Here is a 16,840-nt window from a genome sequence, read left to right on the forward strand (position 1 = left end):
ACACATTTGATAGCACAGGACAACTGAAGAGACCCCAGAAAGCCAGAGTATCCAGGGGTATGCATGGCTTTGTCTCCTCTCTGAAGAAGTGAGAGATAAAGGTCTGTTAGGTTATTAAACTCACAAGGAAGAACCCACTTCCAACAAAGGGGCTAATGAGAAAAAAGATGAGCTGTTTTATAAATGGTGATGAAATAACCAAAGACCCACAGGCCAAAAGAAAAACACCCAACCCTCCATCCTTACCTCACACCACATATAAAGATTAACTCAGAGGGATTAGCCCAAATGGGAGAGTTAAAACCACAAACGTTCTGGAGGAAAACATTCTGAAAGTATCTGAGAACCATTCTCAACCTCAAAACAAGAAGCAGGAACTATGAAAAAAATCAAATAAATGAACCTTATTAAAACTAAAACCTTTACTTTTCAATAAAACCCTGCCTGGGCTTGGGGGTGCATCTCAGTGGTAGAGTACTTAAATAGCAGTGCAAGGCCCAGGGTTCGATCCCAGCATGGAAGGGGAAGAAAACAGACACTATCAAGAAAATAAAGGGCAGACCACAGTCTGAAGATGAATACTCACCAAGCATGACTCACAAAAGACTTACAACTAGAATACACAAAGAATTCTGCAACCCAACAAAAAGACATTTCCATTAAAACAACAGAAAAAGACTAACCAGAGACTTCCTAATCTACATGAACAGCAAAGACATAAAAAAGAAAAAATGACCAACACCTTTAATCAGTAGGGAAAATGAAAGATGCAACAAGACTCTACAGACTCCTTAACCACGACAAGTGTGGGAAAGACTGCAAGGTGATTGGAAGGGCCAGAATGATGGCGAGCTTTAATTGTCCACTTGACACAACCTAGAATCACCCGAGAACAGAGCCTCAGTGAGGGACCGTCTATACTGGGTCGGCCCATGGGCATGTTCGCGGGGATCATAATTAAGTTAATTGGTGTGGGTAGAGCCAGCCCACACTGTAGGTGGCACTGCTTCCTGCCTGTCTGGAGCTGGGTGAGTGGAGAAAAGGGAGCCAGCTAAGCCAGCCAGCAGGTGAGCACATACTCTCTTATTCTTAACTCCCGACTGTGGGAGTAATGACTATTTTAAGGCCCTGCCATGATGGACTATAAGGTGGAGTTGTGAGCTAAAAATAAGTTCTTTCCTCTGAGTGGCCTTTTGTCAGGGTATTTTATCACAGCAACAGACATGAAATGGTCAGTATATATCAGTACAAAGTATACTGCCTACTGCTGAGGTTACAGAAAGAGAGGCCTGAATCAGTAGAGATCTCTCTCTTCGAGGGTTAGTGCACTATTTTAGGTTTCTGAGACAGCGCTTTACAAAAGAATATAAATAAAAGAACCAAATTCTTTCGTTACACTCATGGTCTTTAAACAGACACGGACTGCGACACCAAGGCAAGGTCACTTCAGTCTGATGTAGATTATGCCAGCTTGCATAGCATCCGTTCAAGGCAAATGGAATGAAGTTGTTTTGTTTGTTTTGATTTTTGCTTTGCCAATGCTTATTTATTTATTAATTCTACTCTCTTCCTGGGTATCTCTTATTCTGAAAGAACTCTAGATTCCTATCTGGAAGGGATCCTGGGCATCACAGGCTTGATTCTCTATGTAATTTCTTTGCCTTATCAGTCATTGGATGAGCCTTTCCTTACTGAGCTGGTCTCTGCCGTGAAAGGGATAGTGTTCTATCGCTCACGTCGGCCTAAGGGCAGCTGACAAGCTATAAATGTGGGTCTACAACAGAAACAACCAAGGCTCTGCCCCCAAGAAACGTAATTATGAAAATGGAAAACTATAAAGACAGAACAGAAAATGTCCATTACATACCATTCTCTCTTTAAGGATTACTACTTGGCTCTACTAAGGCACCCTTAATTACCTAATAAGGTTGAGACAATATTAGCTTTCAAAGCTAGCCAGCAGTAGTTCCCCCAGACAAACGAACCTCCCATCAAGAATTATCAATGCTTCACGTTGGAAAAACAATATGATACCTTTATCCTTCACTTTATGTATTTAAATTAATAGGTCAGAAATGGAAAGCACTTTCAAAACAAAACACAGTGGGTATGTCTGAGGTCATTCACATAATGAATGCATGCATAATTCAGAATAGGACAGGCCATTGATGACACGCCGATATGCACCATCATGAGCCCCAGACAGCTGCACAGGACCAAATACCCCTGAGTTTCCTGTATTATAAAAGAAGCAATGTCCCCAAGTAAATTGCCCTTCATGGAGGTTTTTAAGAAAAAAGCAAATTCATAAATATAAGAAAAGCAGAAGTGGAACAATGTTACAAGTTTAACCTTTAATCCTGTAGGATGAACATCATCCAGTTACTTATAAACCAGTTTGACAATCCAATTGGCAGTATAAAGCCATAAAATACATATCAAAGCTATCATTTCAAAGTCGAGCATAATCTCTGCTCAATTCATTTGACCAAATTGCAATTATTATGAGAAAAAAAAATACAGGTTCAATCCCAAATATGATTTTATTCAACCCTAATCCTAATCTAGGATAAGTCACCCAAGGACCTTGGCTGAGTAGTCTTAATCAAACTCCATCTCAAGTTGAAGGTCTGCTGTGAAACAATCCCTCTGTACACTGTGAATATGTATTACTCTCATTGGTTAGTAAAACGCTGACAGGCCACTAGCCAGGCAGGAAGTAGAGGTGGGACAGCCAGACATGGAGGACTCTGGGAGGAAGAAGGGCGGAGTCAGGAGAAACAGCAGGAGCCGCAGAGGGAGCAGGACATGCTGGAGGACAGATAAAGCCACCAGCCACATGGCTGAATGTAGGTGAATAGAAATGGGTTAATTTAAGTTGTAAGAGCCAGTTAGTAATAAACCTGAGCTATGGGCTGGCATTTGTAATTAATATTCAGCCTCTGAGTCAGTTATTTGGGACCGGGCAGTCAGGACAGGGAAACTCTGGCTACAAAGTTCTAGAATATTTAGTGGCATTTTGAAAAGTGTCCTCACCTGTTCGATGACATAAAAGGCAAATTCCAGCCGCTGTTTCTGGAGCATTGGAATCAGGTGCAGGAAAAAAATCGGAAGATGTTCATGGCGGTTCCGAAAGGGGATGAGAACTGCCACCTTTAAAACAGAACAGAACACTTGCGGTGTGAGTAAGGCAGTGTTTCAGCAAGCCCTGCAAGTGTACACAACAGCACAGCCTCGGAGACGGCTGGTGCCTTCAAGTCACAGCTTTGAATATTCTCATCAGACTCACGCCGAGTGCTCACACAGGTGCGGCCCTTGCTTCAGGTACATTCTGAACAATTCTTAAGCATCACTCACTGCCTCCCCCCATACACACACTCTCAACTTCTAGGATTCAAACTTTGCCAGAGAAGCAAAATCTTATAGGTCAGATTCTGACCTTCCCAAAGCTAAAGCATCTTCTAATTCACTTTCCTTAACTTCTGAGTTAAACTGGCTTCATTATAGCTGTTAACTTGTTATTAAAACTTGATATCAACACAGCAAATTTTCTATACACGATAAATTCCCAAAATCACCAAATTTTCAAACAATTTAACAAATGAAAAGGTTATTAAAACGTGTCTATACCACTTTGTATTCTGTATTCTGAAAGAGCCATAAACCTGGAGTTTGTTGAAATTTTTATTTAGACCAAATATATTAACCCAAACGAACAAAAACTACAAATAATTGAGAATGCTAAGTTCCGGGACTCATTTTACTTGTAAAATCAGGACATGACCTTAGACATTGTTAACACCAACAAAAAAATCAACAGCAGAGCTGGAGTGTAGTCAGAGGTGAAACACATGCTTGGTATGCGTGGGTCCTGGATTCAGTTCCCAACACCAGAAAAAGAAAACAAACAAACAAACATGACATTTAGCCACGTGTATTGCCAGAGTTGCAAATGGGACAAGACTGAGTCAAGGGTTTCCTTAGAAGGAGAAGAAGACCCCGCTTAGTAAATGTGAGGGCGTCTAGACTAGAAAGGCCACGCTTCTTTCCTTCACTGATGTGACGGTCTGAGAGGCTGGCATCTCCACGCTGCCATTGGCGGTGTTACATTCGACAAGTCACAGGACCCACCGTGATTCTGATGCCCTGTGGACACCACTCCCATGCGATGATCCCCAGAAGATATCTCTGCGCTCAGGACCGTGAGGACCTGGATGATGCTACAGCAGCATCAATACGCCCTCCCTGGTCCCCACGCGGTGAGTACTGAAGGTGCTCAGCGGGGACTGCTGGGCTTCGGCATGGTCGGCACATGTGAGGAATTCCTAAATCAACCAGCAGCCAACCAGCTCACGGGGCCCTGGCTCACAGTGGATGCAGGGAGGGCTCAGGAAAGTCCAAGGGGAGGACAAGTCACATGGTGAGGGTTATGTGCTTACTGTGTCCCTTACCCGAGGTCTATCAGTGGGAGGTGCAGCAAAATCTACCCCTCCTGGCTTTGCCTCTGGCCGCAAGCTGCCAACCTGTGACATCATACAAACGGGCTCCGAAAGCAAATGAGAGATATTGGGCAGGGGAGATGAGACATCAGAATTGCTGACAAACCAGCACTGGAAAGTTGTCCCCTGGCCCCTCCCCCATGTCACAGCACACATGCCACCCACCTCATACACAAAATAATAAATACACTTAAAAAAAATCAAATTATAGGGGCTAGAGAGATGGCTCAGTGGTTAAGAGCACTTGCTGCTCATTCAGAGGACCTGAGTTCCATTCCCAACACATGGTTTAAGTGGCTCACAACTGCCCATAACTCCAGCTCCAGCTCCAGGGGATCTGACATTCTTATCTGAACTCATACACGCACATAAATCTTAAAAAAAATAAAATTGTAGATACATAAGCGAAGAAGCCACCGAATGGGTCAAAGTCTGTATTAAAGATCACCCGTGGGAATGAAATACAATCAGGCTGAGGAGGTGAACATGTAAGGATCAGCAAATACCAAGTGACAGCCCTTAGTCGAGTGTGTTCTTCAGTGCAGCACCTAAAATACCAAGAGCTGGTTTGGGTTTGGAGGTTTGTTGTTGTTGGTTGTTTTTTTTATCTTAGTAAGAAACTGAGAATGTTAGAAAAGAAAGTACCCTGGCAAACAAAAGGAGCTAAGCGTGACATTTTAATAGTAAATGCACATCCAAGTCACAATCAGATGCTATCACATTTTAAGTGACTGGCCTAAAGTTCTCTCTCTCTCTCTCTCTCTCTCTCTCTCTCTCTCTCTCTCTCTGTGTGTGTGTGTGTGTGTGTGTGTGTGTGTGTGTGTGTGTGTGTTAATTAAAATGAAGTTAGATAATATCATGAAAATTCACTTGACATTCTTACCCGTGGAGCAATATTCTTAATAGCTTGTAATTTATTGTCAAGAGAGTGCCGTGTCCCATGGTCATTCATGTTGGGGGTTATCAGCCTTCCTTCCACACGCGTGGACTTGCAAAAGCCCCTCTCTTATGGACGGACCAGGGGAAATGGAGGACATTTGCTCACCACCTTCTACACTTTATGTTTCTAAGTCCTTCCTCACCACCTCTTGTTCAAGAAAAATTACTTCCCATTTCAAGACCACTAATCTTACTGAATTATCCATGCACGCCTCCCCTCCCTCCATTCCGCTTATGTCCTCTTAAGTTCACTATGAAGAGACGATCAAGAGAATGCCTGCCATGTAGACTTCTCCCAGCAAGTTCCCGCCCCTGCCACACATGCTGAAGCGCACCACCATCTACATGACCCAGCGTGGCACAGCTTTACACTAGGTTGGTTTAGAGTCCAGCTAGCTGTTGGCACTGAATTAGATGGAAGTGAGGGTGAGCTACTGAGCTCTCATTCTCCTGGGATGTTTTAGTTCTACCTCCTCTTCTTCCTCATCTCCAGTGCCCACAGGAACAAATTTCAGCCTGATAAAGAAGAGAGGGGCAGTTCTTGTCTGTTCCCTCTAGACGAGTATGTCTGATGACTTCGTTCAAGAATTGGCTTGTGTTACTGAACATCTCATGTAGGTGGAAGCAGGTAGTTAAGACCCATCCCTGAGGGACCTGGGGTGAGATGAGGAACTTTGAGCCTCTAATTAGGACAATATCATCAAACCTTAGCCTGTAGGTATCAGACTTCACGTGAACCCTGCGTGGAAAGGCATCATCACAGCTAACCACCTGAAAAGCACCAATTGTTTCTCTCCAAGTCCCCTGTGGAAACATGACTACCTCCGTAAGATGCCTGACCTTTGAAGACTCTTCCTCTCAACCCTGCAGTATCAGGAATACCCAGAGAGTTCTGGACTCTCTAATATTGGCAGGTGGCAGTACAAACTGACTTGGTATTTAAAAAAAAAATAGAGACAGGGAGCCTCAAAGATTAAGACTCACGTGGAGAGCAGATTTTAGCATGTATCTAATAACTGCTTTCTTCTTCCCTCGGAATTCTATGTCATAAGGATGGGGCATCATTAGAATCATACATGGCAGGCAAAGGCAGAGGGAAATTAAACATGGCAAGTGTAGCTCACCTTTGAAGGACCTTCAAGCATCTTTACATTTAAACCTGTTGTTTAAGTTCAACTTAAAACTAAAGACTACATTTTCACTGTGATGGCTGGTCTTGGTTGTCAGCTTGACCACATCTAGAATTACCGAAAGCTCGAGCAGCTGGGAACACCTGGGAGGAATTTTTTTCTTAATTAAATCATTTCAAGTGGGAAGACCCACTTCTAAACTGGATCTCTAGAGGTGAGAAGATCCACCTTTAATCTGGGCCACACCTTCTGCTGGCAGCCTATATAAAGGACATAGAAGAAAAAAAGCTTGCTCTCTTTGCCTGCTTGCTCTTTCTCACTGGCATGTCCATTCCTTCACAGGCATTAGAGCCTACTTCTTTGGGATTCCGGCATATACCGAAGACCAGCTGAGACATCCAGCAACTACTGAATTCTTGGACCTTCCATTGGTAGACAGCCATTGTTAGACTAGCCTATAAGCCATTCTAATAAATCCCATCTACACACACACACACATATATACATACATATATGAATATATATACACATATATATTCATTCTATAAGTTCTTTTTCTCTAGAGAACCTTAACTAATACACTCACTAAAGTGGCTCAAAGCTGAACTTAGCACTATCATACACACCTACATAAAGGAAGCTAAATTTTTTAATCCCTAAATTACTTTGCTCCCAGGAATTCCTCCAGTCCTATTCAGTCATGTGAGTACACAGCCCACTAAAGCTCTAATTAAGAATGACCCCTGTGGTTCCAGCTGTCCCGGAAAGTAAAAGAAAATATGCTACGAAATGTAAGACCTATCCAGTACAAACCACAGTAAGCAGAATGAACAAGTTTTCTGATCCCAAGCTATCCCACCAGTACGATGCGCATGTGTCCTGTTTATGTCTTAGCCTCCATGTTGTCCCTCAGTCTTCATGATTATGTTTTTCCTTACACAGCATTCAACATATACACTCATACTCAAGTAATAAAAATAGCCCATTTTCCAAGAACATTTTCTAAAGTAGACTGTTTCATATAGATACAACTGTTCAGAGGATCTATCAAGAAATATGAAAATTCATTTATGCAATTATAAAATAGAATATTTTCCTAAAATTTGTACTGAAATGCATTGAAGCAGCTTTGTAACTTGCTTGAAGTCATGAGAAAATGATAAGGCCACAAAGGCATTTATTAATCTCATAAGGCCAACTCAACAAAACTGTGTTGTTTACTCATGCAAAGTGCTCTGCTACACATGAGGGATGCAGAGAGAAATGCATGCATCCCTGTACAGAAGGTGTTCACGGTCAAGTCAATAATGTCACAGGATCTTTATCAGACAATGAACAGCATATAATTCTCCTCCCTGCTGGGGATGTTTTTGATACTAACATACAAATATGTTGGAAGAACACTGGTTCTTTTTAAAGGACTATTTCCAGGTTAAAGTCACATCAAAATCCTGAGTGCCTAACACCTGTTTGGTGGCTTCTGGTTTTCACTTCAGGTGCATGCATAGTGCTATGCTGGACTCTAACCATTACACAGATTTTCACTTAGGGTCAGTTTCATAGTACTGAGAGCAACTTCCAACCAGTTTTCTTTGTGGTTGTTTTGGTTTTGTTCTTGTTTGTTTGTTTGTTTTAGTGCACAAGAGGCTGACATGCTCCCTTACAGCTTTTCAAACGAAATATTAAATAGAATTCTGACCCATCAAAAGAGCCTGTGCTCTGCCTTCTGATAACCAAGTGAAGAGCTCAAAGCCCCCCTTCCAAGTCTGACCATGACTTCTGAGAGGCCTCTGGTGATGACTGAGAAACAGCGTGGCAGGCCCACTGCTGAACCCAACTGAAAATGAGGACATTAGCATCCTTCCTGTGAGTTCTCTATTCCAGGAACTGGTGGGAAACACCTACAGGCATCAGTAGTCATTGGCTCATGGCCCTCTCCTCTGAACAAGGTCATACCAAAAAGAAATCCATTCTCCAGCTTAAACTCATCTTACTTCTTTACCAGAAACCCTGAGACCCTGAACACAAGAACACACACACTCTATGCATGTACAGGTGCACTTACAGTCTTCAAAATAATGGCACTGACCGCGAGGAAACTGTAAAGGTCTGTGCATTAAATACATACATGCTTCCATTTTATCCAAACTTCAAAAAGATTTTGCTCTCTGTTTTGAACCAAACACATTCTTGTCCCCAAATGCTTAGTCACTGTCACATAGCCTTTGAGGAAAATTGCCTCACCTTCCATCTGGGCTTACAGTCTTTGGGCCTCCAATGGCCTCCTGGTCCAATCTCTACGTCCTTGGAGAAGAGCTGATGAACTTCATCAAAACTGATTTCACTCACATTGACATTGAGGAATCCCCCTGCAAGTCAAAACACATGAAGGGCAACATCAGTCACAGAGCGATGGAAAGTATGGGTTATTCCTGTCGTCACCATGTACTCATTGAATAACACCTTTCACTTTCAGATGGTAGCTTGTATGGCCACACCACTACATTTGGCATACTGGCTGAAGAAAATAAAAATCTTTAGCCTTTTGCTTTTCAGTAAAAACACTTCTAAGTTAAAAAACATATGTATTTGGAAGTGTTGAACCTCACTCTAACATGGCACACTCTTATAATTTAACAACTACCCAAGTATTTTAGTGTGTGTGTGTGTGTGTGTGTGTGTGTGTGTGTGTGTGTGTAGTGTATGTGTGTGCATGCATGGGTGTGTACATGAATGGCATGTTTGTAGAGGTCAGAGGATAACTTCTCTGGTCTCAGTCCTTCTTATGTTTGAGACAGGGTCTTTCATTGACCTAGAACTACAGAATCCACTGTCTCTACCTCTCATTGCTCCATCACAGGAATTACATGCATGAACCAGCACATCTGGCTTTTTATGTGAGTTCTGGAGACCTGAACTCAGGTCCTCATGCTTGGGGGTGGCACAAACTCTCCAGATCATTCATCTCCCTAGCCCTTAAAATGACACAAGTGTGAATAGTTAAATGAGTGAACAGCAGGGATCTGAATCCTAGAGCCTACCAGGGGACATTGTTCTTTCTCTGCCTCAGCTTCCTCGTCTATAGGAGAGTGTAGTGATGCCTGCCCTCCAAGGTGGTCATATCCATTTGATTCAAAAGCCCGAAGTATCAGCAGGCCTCATAGCCAGAGAGACAATGGACCTCAGATTAAAACATTTGGGAAGGAAAAAAAAATGTCATGTAGACATTTTTCTTGTCATTATTCCCTAAACAAACACATGGTACCTACAGTTACTAGATACTATTACCAATCTGGAGGTGATTGAAAGCATGCACGAGGCCATGCACAGGTTGCATGTAAATATGACATTTTATGTAAGAGACTGAGGTGTCCATGGACTTGGGTACTCTGGGCAGGAAGGTTCCTGAAATCAATTCCCCACAGGCCCTGAGAGAAGATTGTTGTTGTTCCTGGCCACTCCCCCAGCTACATGACTGCACATGTGCTACCCAGTAGCCATGCAAGATGTTTAGTCATTCCAGGGCCTTACGTCCTATGTAATTCATGCACTGCATGATCACATAATTTGTGGCTGTGTGATCACATAATCTATGTGCATGCGTGGTGTAGCTACATAAGCCCATATGCACATGTATGAGGGGATCCATAGAAATTGGGTCACAGACTCCTCCCCCCTCTTCTTCCTCTCTCTCCTTGCAGGACCATTTCCATAGGCCTAAGCACATCTTCCCTTAATAAACTCTTATCGTGGGTTTCGTTGTACCTTGAGGCTTTTCTCACATGGTAAACAGTGCCGCTTAATGAATAACACAGTGCCACATAATAATAACAACTAACAATCATCACCTGTAGGAAGGACGGGGACAGGACAGACACTAGATATACTCAGGAAACACTGGCTGCTATCACTATTATTTACACAGGGCCCCACGGAAGATTGAGGCAGGAGAGAAAGATAGAAAAATTAAGGACACAAAGAAAGGAAAATAAGCCTCTCACCCTAACTAGTCTGCGTTTCTTACAGGCTGGCAGTCAAGAAGCTGCGATATAACCGGTAGAGCTGAGCTTGCTACCAAGGCAGGGCTCAGTCTCCAGAGGGTGGTGGAAAGAGCCAATGATGCTCTCCTGCGGCCAGAATGTGTGTGGGCTTGAGCCGCAGTCTGTTAGCACTCTTCTGGACCCCAAATATAAACACTACATCTCAGGAGACCACCTTACAATTTTACTTACAAAAAAAAAATCCCCCAAATCCTTAAAATAAATGAGCAAACCAGCTCACACATTTTTAAACTTGACTTGACTTGTAAACTCTGTTTAAATCTTGTTGTAAATTACATTCTTTGAACAACGTAACTTTAAAAGCCCCATAATCATGTATACAGCCACCCAAAGACACTTTAGGGGGACTCTTGCTATTGAGAAGCCCACTCCCCTGTCTTGGGTGTGTGGTGTCCTTTCCCTGTGTGCCTCGCTGTCTCAGTCTCTTGGACTCACTCTGGCTGGTCCTGAAACACTTTTCTGCAGTGTAGTCAAGGAGCAGACGTTACCTGAGAAGAGGTGTCCATGGCACCTCCCTGCTCATGCTGATACTACTACTGACCTAACTCCCCAGTTTCTGACTCGTCTGTTTTGAAGATAGAGACGGAGTCTCACTAAGTAGTAGCCTAGGCTAGCCTTGAACTCCCCATGGGTTGTTTGGTTGGTCGTTTTGGTAGTGCTGGTAACTGAACCTGGGACACACGTTTGGCAAGTATCACTGACCTGTGTCTCATCCACCCCTGCTTGTTTGTTTTAATTGTGAAACAAAGTCTTGCCAAGTTGACCAAGCTGCCCTTTTAGTTGCAATCCTTCTGTCTTGGTCTCCTGAGGATCGGGGATTACAGACCCAGACCACCGGGTGCAGCTCTGGCCTTGAACTCTCATTTCCCCTGCTTCAGCTTCCCGGCTAGGCTTACAGGCATGCACCATCATAATTGGCCCCCTGACACGCCTTTTTTCTTTTTTAAAATTGCGTGCGTGCGTGCGTGCGTGCGTGCGACATTTGAGCAGATGCCCTTGGAGACCAAAGATCCCCAGTTGTGAGCTACCTTAAGTGGATGCTGGGAACCAAACCTGGGTCCCCTGGAAAAGCAATAATGTAACTGCTAAGCTATCCTTCTAGGCCCCTGCCCCCAGCAGTTCTTAAGAAGGAAATCTGCATATATAAGCTAACATATTTATTCTGAGCACCTGCAGTGAATCAGGCCCCTGATTATACAAAGCTGAAAAGCCAGGGCTAACAAGCACCGACTCTCCAACGTAACACTCATGGTTCTACCTGTGAAATGAGACTGAATCTCTCTTAATCTAGTCAATTCCTGAACTGAGAGCTGGAAGCTTCTCGGTCCTCGCCGGATCTGTACAGCAGCCGCTCACGAACGCCCTCAACGTCCCCCCATCTCCAGTGAAAGCCGGGAAGACGGAACCACGGGGTCATTTTTAGCAGTCAACTAACCTGACAGCTGCTAAAGTCCAAAGTAGGTACGAATCAGTCTAGAATGCTCTCCCGTCGGTTCTCCTTTCTGACTTCCCCATCTCACAAAGGATAAACCAGCAGACCTTGATGTGTGAGTCTTCAGGACCTCTCACTACCACAACTGCATGCAAAACACTTGGTTCCTCTCCAGACAGCTCCTGCCTTTCCTCCTCGGTCTGCTCAGGTCTATCCACGGCCTCCCTTCCATCCCCCCTCATCTGGTGAAGCGGGCCCAGCAGAGGCTGCAGGCAGCACTCAGGCATGCTGCAGAGTAGTATTTGTAGATGTAAGCTCCTAGGCTCCCCAGAGTGGGCTAGGGAGGAAAATCCATCTTCTGATGCCGACCTGCTCTACTGATGAATTTGTAAACAAATACCCACACTTTGGTGAGACAAATTGCACACTAGCTAACCTTAGAAAGATCAAATTTAAGTATGCAAAACAGAATAAAGCCTATGAACTTAGAAAGACAAGTCAAATATAAAAGTAACAGTAGACATCAGGCCTAAAATACCAAGACTTTATCGCAAAAAAACTCATCAAATAAAAATCACAAGTAGCTGAGCAGTGGTGGCGCACACCTTTAATCCTAGCACTCAGGAGGCAGAGGCAGGCAGATCTCTGAGTTTGAGTCCAGCCTGCTCTACAAAGCAAGTTCAGGACAGCCAGTGCTACACAGAGAAGCCCCGTATCAAATAAAAAAAACCAAACAGACAAAAAAAAAAATCACAACTAAATCAGATGTATCTTAAAGCAACCACATTACTAAAATGATAGTGATCAGGCTAAATTACAAGCAGCTTGCATAAGTAATTGAAGTTTGTGTTCTTGCACCATTCAACAACTTTTTATCTCTTCTCCAGATTTCTTGGCTCAGCATCTATAATCACCATCAGTTTTCTCCCAGCATCCTTTGCAGTTGAATCTCTATCTCCAATGCCTATGCACATTCCACTAAATTAGGAGTCAGGCCTTCTGGGTTCCTGCTGGCTGCCCGGAGAATGCCTGAGGTGCCCTGCTTTCAACTTCCTCCTGATGGTCTCCTCAGGGGTAACCCCCATTGTGTGCTATCAGCTTTCCTGTGTACCCAGTGCTTTGCTCTGGAATCCCAACACCATGCAGGCTGAAGGGCAGAGATGATCCAGTGACGTGAAGTCATCCTGCCAATGATAGCAGCACCACCACTGTGGGGTGTGGGTCCTCCGGCCCCTAAGGAAAGCCACTTCCACTTCGTGTGTGTGTGTGTGTGTGTGTGTGTGTGTGTGTGTGTGTGTGTGTATTTTTTTCAGGAATGTCAGTGCTTTCCAAAAGCATTTGAGAGCCCCCTGCTCTCAATGTATACACCCTTCACCCTTACTACTGTGAGCCACCAGCCAGGCCAGCCAGCCCTTGAGTTTATTTGCAGTGCATATACAGAGCTCCCCAGAGACTGGCACCTTCACTGGTCCATGCTAAACCCCTTCTCTTCTCCTGCCAACAAGTGAATTCTGCTTCCTGTTAAAAGATCCAAAGGTTTAAAAAAAAAAAAAAAAAGTACATTCACTAAAATCTGTAGAAGTGGAGTCAATCAGCAAACAGTGTAAGTAATACAATTTATCACAACGAATTTCACCGGTTGGAGGGTGGGGCTAGAGTCAGGAAGAGCAGAGCGAGCTACCCAGCACCTGCCTCCTGCCTCGGGAAGGCTTTGCCTGTCACCAGGAGGGCAAAGGGGAAGGGTGGGAATCGCAGCAGGCAAGCCACCAGTCAGTCTGGTAGCCACGCCCACAAGCCCAAGGATGGCTGTTGTACATGGCAATGATGTAGCTGCTGCACTGCTGACAGACTCTAGCCTCCTGAACACACACATACGAAACAATGCCTCCTGTCTTGAAGCTGGGCCTGATGGGTCTGGAGCCAGTTGGGTTCTCAAGGACCAAAAAAAGACAGGCTTACGGCAATGTGAAATATAACCTATCCTGGACATGATTCAGAGCTTTACTTTCTTTCATTTTTTTTTTCAATTAAATACAATTCTCAGAATCACAAACATTCACCCCATGTGAATTATTCAAGCGTATATCCTTCTTACAGCTCAGGTGAAATACAAGGCGTCTAATCTGTAGAGAGAGGGCTCTTTTCCCTATAAATCAACAGTGTGAAATGATTTCATCACTCACACCGGGGCCTCCACCAGTTTTTGGTATAAAAAGCCTGATTCTTGTGTTTTGCCTCCAGGGTTTTAAATATACACTGACCAGAGATCTAGAGCCAATGTGAAAGACTCCCAGGAGTATTCCTCTCTGGTGAGAAGGATGTTCTCTCCCCCACCCTCCTGTGCTTCCCAGTCTAGCTCTATAGCTGAATGACTATGACTCACCCTGCCATGGTTCACCTATGTCCTCTCTGAGGCCAACACCAGACACTCCTTCAAATGCCTTACATAGGCTTCTTGACTTCTAGAATTTCCATAACTACTGTTTTAACAAATGTGTTCTTACTCAGCTCTTCTTGAAATGACCAAACCAGAGCTTTCTAAGCATAAAAATTTTCAGTTACAAATCCTAATGCTGAGTGCAGTGCCTTTGGAATGTATAAATGGATGGTGGGTAGGTAGGTATGTAGATGGGTGGGCAGGTGGATGGATGGATGGATGGATGGATGGATGGATGGATGGATGGGTAGGTGGGTGGATATATGGGGGTGGGTGGATGGATGGATGGATGGATGGATGGATGGATGGATGGATGGATAGGTGGATAAATGGTGTGGGTGGGTAGATGGATTGATGGGTGAGTTGGTAGATGGATAGATGGGTGGATGGGTGAATGGGTGGATGGATAGGTAGGTGGGTGGGTGGATGGATGGATGGATGGATGGATGGATGGATGGATGGATGGATGGATGGATGGATGGTTTGGGATGCATGGATGGATGGATACGTGGATGTTGCACCCCATGACCTTTTTTATGTACTTTTGTATTCTCTGACTTGACCAGGTGCTACAACACATCTTTAAAAACACTTATACCAAAAGTATCCCAGGTGTAAATGACTCAATATAGCAGACCCCATAACTGCCAGGCCCTTGTCTCCTAATCTAAACAGTACACAGTTCTTAATGCCCATTTTCTTCTCTTGCTTGTGTTTTTCCTTGACTTGTTCTGAACAAGTAACTAAAAACTAACAACTAACTGAGTCTCCAGTCAACCTTTATTGCTTCTGTTCCCAGTTCTGCCCTGTAGTCTCCCCGTGAACTCTGGGAGTTCCTAAGAGAACTCACATCTTTCATCAGATGCTGCCAAATTACCTTCCCCTTCCCCAACAATAAAAAGAAATCTGACAATCCCCTTGAAGACATAACCTGCCATCGTTGCTTCTCTTTCCTTACACACATCCATTATTCCTTTTTGCTTTGGCACAGGGTTCAATGTGTGCATTAAATGCAATGCTTCTTTTTTGTCCCCAAAAAGCCATTACACAAATGAAATCAAGAAAATGCAGCTTATCGTCTGCTCCTGCCTTTTTAAATGTGTTTCCCGGAGACATGCACATACCAAGAAATCCCCATGCACTGTGTCTCATTGGTTTGTATAAATTATCAGCACGTCTAGCTCCTCATCTCACAGAAACCCCGTCTCTTGCTTTCAAATTGTATAAAACACAAGGTGCTCACACCGCCAAATCCACAACCTTAAAGTCAAGCATACAGAATGCAGCCGCATACTTCCTCCTGCTCTCTCCAAACTGTCTGCTTCCTTTCGCCACAAATTCAACATCTTACACCTTCTGCCCACAGCCCCACCACCTTCCAGTTCACAGCTCCATTCCCCGACAAGTGCCTCCTGGCCTGCACACCCCCTGGCATCCACTGCCCCCTCCCGTGAAACCTTTTTTCTCACTCTACTCCTTCCTTTCCTGGATGTTCCTGCCATAGCCTCTTGATGGCAATACCTTCGTTTTTCTGTTTCCATATCACCTCTGTATCCAGCCTCATAAAAAGGTTTGCCAGCCAAGCGGGCGTTCGTGTTTACGATGTATGTTTTGGGGCCCCAATGTCAAAACCTCTCTGCCAAGAGATGCCCATGGGTCACGTCTGTGGCTACCAGCTCTACTTGTGTGGACTTTCAGCTGCGGAGTCCGACCTCCCAAAGGCAGACTTTAGAATCCAATCTTCAGCATCTCAAGCAGGAAAGGACAGTCATGTGACCACAAAAGATGGAAAAGCAATAAACAGTCTAAAGACAGGGTGCTCTGCAAAATGCCTTGCTGTAAACATGGTGGCTTGAGGGTACCAAGCAACGGCAATTCTGTCTCCAGACCTGAAGGGAACTGTGAGCTGTGCCAAGTGGCACCAAGGGGTACTTCAGAGCGTGGGCTGGGCCTTCTTTGTGCTACTCAACCTCTTAACCTAACTGGTCACCCAGGTTTCCTGAAGTCTCTCCAGTATTTTTCCATAGATTCTATCTTCTTAAACCACATACAGTGTGGTCTGCAACAAAGAACCCAGGCCTTTGCTTAGCGGTCTGAGTTGTTCGGGCTGTCAGAGGCCTGTGTTTGGACAAACACCCCAGCTGATTCTAGTACCTGCCATCCCTGAACTACACTCAGGAAAACACAGCCCACGGCCTGAGTCCTGTCACAGTACCCATACCCTCACCAACACCTGTATCTCCTCCCTTTCCGGACCTGTCATACAAGGACTCAAATCGGACCTTGAAGCAATGGCTGTGTGTGCCAGAATTCTCCACCTAACACAAAGCACTGAAGGAAAC

At 44.3% G+C, this 16,840-nt stretch overlaps 1 protein-coding gene across 1 annotated transcript in view; it reads right to left on the minus strand.

Annotated features, from left to right (window-relative positions):
• B4galt6 (beta-1,4-galactosyltransferase 6) overlaps positions 1-16,840 on the minus strand; it is a 66,505-nt gene that overhangs the window by 12,883 nt on the left and 36,782 nt on the right. The window contains exons 4-5 of the mRNA XM_006970209.4: positions 8,813-8,937; positions 3,037-3,153 (exon numbers count right to left, since the gene is read on the minus strand). Of these exons, the coding sequence (XP_006970271.1) occupies positions 3,037-3,153; positions 8,813-8,937 (242 nt within the window). The remainder of the gene's footprint in view (positions 1-3,036; positions 3,154-8,812; positions 8,938-16,840) is intronic.

The sequence above is a fragment of the Peromyscus maniculatus genome, chromosome 19 (assembly GCF_049852395.1).
Source record: "Peromyscus maniculatus bairdii isolate BWxNUB_F1_BW_parent chromosome 19, HU_Pman_BW_mat_3.1, whole genome shotgun sequence".
NCBI lineage: Eukaryota > Metazoa > Chordata > Mammalia > Rodentia > Cricetidae > Peromyscus > Peromyscus maniculatus.